This window comes from Hevea brasiliensis, chromosome 6, assembly GCF_030052815.1.
Source record: "Hevea brasiliensis isolate MT/VB/25A 57/8 chromosome 6, ASM3005281v1, whole genome shotgun sequence".
NCBI lineage: Eukaryota > Viridiplantae > Streptophyta > Magnoliopsida > Malpighiales > Euphorbiaceae > Hevea > Hevea brasiliensis.
The window spans coordinates 4024209-4030234 of NC_079498.1; the positions used below are offsets into that span (position 1 = coordinate 4024209).

Consider the following 6026-nt stretch of genomic DNA (forward strand, 5'->3'; position numbering starts at 1 on the left):
GCTATTCAGTCCTTATAATTTTAATTATTTATACTATTTAGTCTCTATCATTTTAATAATATGAGGATTTAAAAATTACAAAGTAATTGATCAAAGTGCAAAACAAAATTAAAAAAATTTACTCAGTTATCATGTAAAATATTTAGAAGAAATTCATCAAATCTAGCAACAAAGCAACAGAAATAGAACTCTGATTAAAAAAAACAAAAATAGAGAAACAGAACAGGCAAGTCACAGAAGAAAATATGAAGTTGTATTCACTTGTTTATCCTATTTCCAATCCAGAGAAGTAACATCTGAAACATACAATACTCAGCTTACGATCATAAGTCTTATGATCATAAGTTTGTTTCAAAGATAAGACCTGTGGGTTTTTGATATTCTAGCATAATTTGGTTGAACAAAAAATTATCCTACTTTTGAGTATATTACAAAGCCAATTGTGCATCACCTAGATGAAGAAGGCACAATTTAGCCACAATACTTTCCATTTAGCTAAACTAAACTATAAATTGATTTTTAACTTCAACTGAAAGTTTCTGTGTTCTCTGCTTCATTTCTGCGGCGATGATGAGAACCTCTTTCGGAAGAATTTACGGTTCTTGGGAATTGGCCTGGTCCCGTCATCACATAGGAACCGTACAATTGATCTGATTGAGCATTCCATCTTCTCCTCCATCTCAAGATCTCAACCAGTATAGAACTCCCACTCATTGCTACTCCAAATCCAGCAAATGTTGCTAGAAGGATGCATATAACTGCTTGCAAGTTGACCTGCAGAGCAAAAAGGAATTTCAGGATGGGAAGTAGTTTCCTTAATTAGAAATCATTTAAAGGAAAAGGAATTCAAGGACCATTTCAACTTGAATTCAAACAAGGTCAGAGCTCAAGACAGAAGAAAATCCTAATTCCTGCTAATAGTGACCAAGTATTTAATTTCAACATATGATTATTTAGTGCACTCGTTTCACATGCACCCCCACTCACATTTATGTAGAGTCCAGTCTCCTTATTTCATGGAGGACTCATATTTTTGTGAGTGAAGGAGCACTGCACTGGGTGTATATTATATATGCTTGTTCCATGAACCATGATCCTTACCAAGGCTCAAAAGAACTGGCACCAATTGCATGGTGCTTTGGAGGTATAGTACCATAATAAGTCATTGATGCACCTTTTCCTAGATGCTGTTTAAGTTCTGTATCTTTTAATTGTTTCTTTCTAAGCCAATGTTAAGTACAGATCTACTTACCAATGAGTAAAAAATATGTGCAAAGAGAACCACCAAAGCAAATTGAATTGATGCATAAACCCAAACAAATCTTCTCTTCACTGCATAGAAAAGCTCAAGTAGTGAGGAGCATAAATTTTCTTCATAACCAAGCAATTCGATCAATATTTATTGTCAACCAAAACTTTTGTTTCATGAGTAAGTACATCTGTCAAAACTAATGTGGGCAAGAGTTGATCTCTACTGTAAATGCTGATCTACAAAGCTTATAGTTAAACAAATATCCAACCTAGCAAATCCAAACTTGTAATTTTACACTCCTGTTGTCCACTCCTTGCATTGTAATTTGTTGTCGGTGGTTTCCATGCATACTATCCTCACACGGAACTCAACTCATCTTATAATTTTCTTTTGAGAGAACAACTGCCTTACCCATGGTTGATGAAATCATGGATGAAAGTAGACCCAGTACACAAGAAAATGGAAGGGATATAGCAATTGCACTAGTACCCATATTTCCAACCTGCAATAAGAAAGATATATTAGGAAAGAAGTAAAATGGCGATTTCATGAAACTGGATTTGGAACTGCTTATCTTACCAGCAGCTGCTCAAGAAAACAAAAGTAGGCAAGCATGCTAATGATGACAAGCACAGGAACTTCCTGCCAAATCCTGATTACATAAGAACTGGTAAGTCTCAAGCAAACTAGGTTAAAATATTAACTTTAGTCTGCGACCATACTTTGAGTTTACCATAAAATTAGTAAGTAGAAATGGTTATGACATCCTCACAGTAGAAAACTGAAAGCTTAAAACAAGTAGGAAGAGGAGTGGAAGGTACAGAACACAGATATCCATTCCTCCCCCCATCTCTTCTCTCTCTTCTCCCTTCTAATTCCTAGCCATCAAATTGGCAACTTCATTTCTTAGGCATAAAGCAGTGCCAAATTTTTACTTGCCTGTATCCATTAGCATCTGCTTGATGAACTCTACTTGCTCCAGAAGTTCGAGCACGTATACTCTGGATTCGTAACAGAGTAACAGGCAGATTCTGAACCTCTTGCTTGCACACATCACATGTCTTGTTACCTTTGATGCTAAACCATTTTACAGCACATTCTTGATGGGCCAGAGCAAGTTCACCTTTGCAGCTACATTCCATCTTAAGGGTCTCACCTCCTTCACACAGTTCAACCAGACAAATTCTACAAACTGCCTCTTCTTCAGGTATATCTTCACCATCAGTGTCATCAGTTTCTGAAACAAGACTTTAAGACATTTGTTGGTTGCAGCAAGTAACCAGTTCCGTAAAAATGGAAGGGAAAAACTAATTTCTCTCAAGTTTGCTAAGGAACATAGGAATTTGGGAACTGCGAGAAACAATGAAAGTCGAGAGTTTTGACAATATTATCAACGGCCAAATAAACAAAAGTACCTGTATCATTCCCTGGAGAAGCATTTGTTATTGCATCTCCTTCCTTCACTCGAGGAGTCGAAGGAATGACACGAAAAAAGGAATCCATCCTTCGTATACTTCTTTCTTTATTGTTGACAGGGACTGAAAGTGAGCGAGATATCTGTCGCTGTGCTCCTTTTCCCTGAAAAAGAAACTATCAACTTGAAAACCTAGAAGGTGAATTTAGAACTTTGCAGGGAATCAAATTGCAGAACAGATGCTTAAATAAGTAAAACTTCAGATGGATACAGGAACAGAGTTGACGGACCAGTCAGTAAATGTGCTATCTTCAGAAAATAGTAGTAAATTAACTCACTCACTCCTAGGCATAAATGACTGAGGAATTAACATTATCAATCTACCAAGCTATATTTTTAATGTTTTGCATAGTCTGATTTTGAATGGTCATTGAACTAGTCAACTATACCAGATTATTCATGTGGTCAATAATAACTTACACTTGAATTGAGTGCACCACCAGTGCTTCCTCCACGTGTAGATTCTGGGTTAGAATTTGCAATTGGAGTTACTGGCAGTGATGATGTTCTCTTCATCCGAGGGGTGAAAATCTTTGTAAGTGATAATGACCTCGAGATTGATGGTTTCTCCTTTGGCATGGTACACAAAGAATCTGGAGGTAGTAGACTGGCTGCCTTCTCAACATCTAATGTTGAAATTCGAGACTTGAAGCTTAGTTTAGGTAAGAGACTTCTTAAGGATGATTTTCCTCTAGATGAGGAGGGGCCTGGGGATCCACAGGCTCTTGCATCACTAGAATTAGGCGTCAAGAGGAAATTTACTTTCCTAGGGGTAGGACTAGGTGATGGGGGAATCTTTATTACAACAGAATCCTGTAAGGAGTCTTCCAATGTTCTTGAGGGTATCTCTAAAAAGAGATTTTTCCGCTTCCACTGATGGGAATGATTACCTTCTTCAACTATTCCCATCAATCCTTCACCCTGGAAAAGAAAGTACAGAATATTGAGTTGCAGAATATGCAAAAAGTCGTAGAAACTGCACTTCTTTTTTCTTCTTGTAATCAGCAAATCAGGCCAGCCAAAAAGCCTAAGATCTTCTAAGTATTGCAGTTAAATGTAGTCTTTTAAATAACATATGCACATGAGCATGCACACACAATATCTGAATACAGGTGAGAAAAGCCAGTCAAAATGGCCAAAGAAGGCTGAAGGCCTTAGTAGCAATCACACAGATTGATGTTTTTTCTCAAGATCTGTACCACTAATCCAATATGCCACAGAATCAAATTGATTTTATTAGAATTAGTTTCACAAAGAGACTCCAAAAAAGATTAAGAAAATGACATACACTCCACGTTGAATAACAAGTCATGTGTCTACAAATAATAGAAGTATGCTTTTAATAACTAATATACATGATAAAGGAGTTTCAGCAAAGAAAATTTTGCAAAAGGGAGTACAGAGATTAAAGTGAAGTTGGAAAACAATAACGACATGATTTTTCAACTAAGAATAAATTCAAAGGAGAGCTCATGTTTCCAGCAAACAATATTCCTCGCGCACACACACACACCCAAAAAAAAAAGAAAAAAGAAAAAAAAAACCCTTTTTATCATAAATTAAAATAAGGTTATGTGAATCGTTTAATTCCTTTTTTTTTATTGAATTTTAAATCATTAAATGACAGATTTACCAAAAATCCTCAAACTTGGTCATAGATTCATTTGAAGCTGTTAAGGACTCAAAAAGATTGATTAAACCCTCCCAAAGGGTTTTAGAATGCTCCTTCTAATCAACGGATGTGGCTTGCAGATGCCTAAACATTGAATTACTCCTAATATACATACTTGTGAAAAAAATCTAACTAATTCTTGTTGCACAAAATTTGTGCTTTTTCTGCCGGTAGCACAAAATTGGGAATTCATTGGCTCACATATAGATGTTACAATTTAGTGAAGCTATGAGACAATAAAACCAGGGAATGGAAGTTCGGGGTTTGCGACTTGTGTTAAGTTCAGCACTAGGATCGTGGCTTAGATAGATTGGTAAATTCAGAGCAGAGACTCACGGTTCCAAGTTACAAAGTCATGTATGTAAAGATATATACTGGGTACTTAACATATCTCATATTAAGGTCTAATGTGAACATATCTCATATCAAGGTCTAATTTTGATTGCCCTTGAAGAAAACAGAAAAAAAAAAAAAGATTCTCTAAACCTCATCAGCAAATTTAGTTAACAAGCATAAGCTAAAACAAGATGTACTAATCCGACGAATCCAATAGGACACATGATGGCTTGAATAGTTTTCTCAGAAACGTACGATTGAAAATTGATAAAAAGATAACAGAAAATAGAAGATACTGAATCAAGGTCCACTACTTGGAGGGGGAAAATATGGAAGCTAAATTTTCAATATGGAGAACCAGAGTTTGAAGTTTACCCATGAAAGACTTAATCCATATCTCAGAACGATTGCAATTTGCTTATATATAGTGAGAGATTCTTACAGAATTCCCAGTGAAAAACCTTCAATATAATATCAGAAACATAAGAGCAGAACAAGGAAAAAAAAGAAGAATACCTTATGTACAGGACTAACAACAGTTTCTTGGCTTGATCCCAGATCATGCACCGCATTCACAGGCTTCTCCGAAGTTCCCATTCTAGCATAACAAAGACAGCTAAACCCAAAACACCAAATCCCACCGAAACACGATTAAAAAAAAAAAAGAAAAAAAAGTCCAACCCTTTTAGAGAAAATGCAGAAAACAGAAGAGAGAGAGAGAGAGAGGGGAAAGGAAGGCAGAGAAATAAAGAGTTATGATGGTAAGTTTTCTTTTGTGTTTTTTTTGGGAAGTGTGGGAATAGAGGAATAATAATGGGAGATGAGAGGAGAGGTGATGATGGTTCTAAATTCTCTCATTTATGGCAAAAGGAAGTGGAGGTGGCTAGGTGGGGAGGCCTGGCCTACTGCTTCCACTCCTTTCTCTCCTTCGAACACTAACCAGAGTCCAGTGCGTGCGTACTATTGAATCCACTTTTCCTGAGTATGATTCGATTTCTCATAACTAGTCTTTCGCCTTCTTCCATGTGGAGTCCAAAGCTTTGGACTTTTTTGCTCCATTTTCTTTTCTTTAACTTCTGCCTTACTCGTCTTCCTTCAACAAATTTTAATTTTAATTTTAATTTTAATTTTTTATTAATAAATGGGTATACAAAACATCGTTTTCTTTAGATTTATTTTTTTTTTTTCATTTCTGATTTCAAAGATAATAACTTGGTTTAAAAAAAAAATTATCTGAACCAAAAAAAATTTTAATTTAATTCTTATATAATTATATTTTATTTTTATTTTTT

General features: G+C 35.6%; 1 protein-coding gene across 1 annotated transcript; it reads right to left on the reverse strand.

Moving 5' to 3' along the window:
- Positions 1-236: 236 nt before the first annotated feature.
- Positions 237-5819, reverse strand: LOC110647532 (uncharacterized). The gene is made up of 8 exons (XM_021801422.2): positions 5251-5819; positions 3147-3647; positions 2668-2830; positions 2192-2489; positions 1832-1904; positions 1664-1754; positions 1253-1332; positions 237-774 (listed from the first exon to the last, which is right to left on the reverse strand). The coding sequence occupies exons 1-8, from the start codon at positions 5329-5331 to the stop codon at positions 526-528; spliced, it is 1536 nt and encodes a 511-aa protein (XP_021657114.2). The 5' UTR covers positions 5332-5819; the 3' UTR covers positions 237-525.
- Positions 5820-6026: the final 207 nt, after the last annotated feature.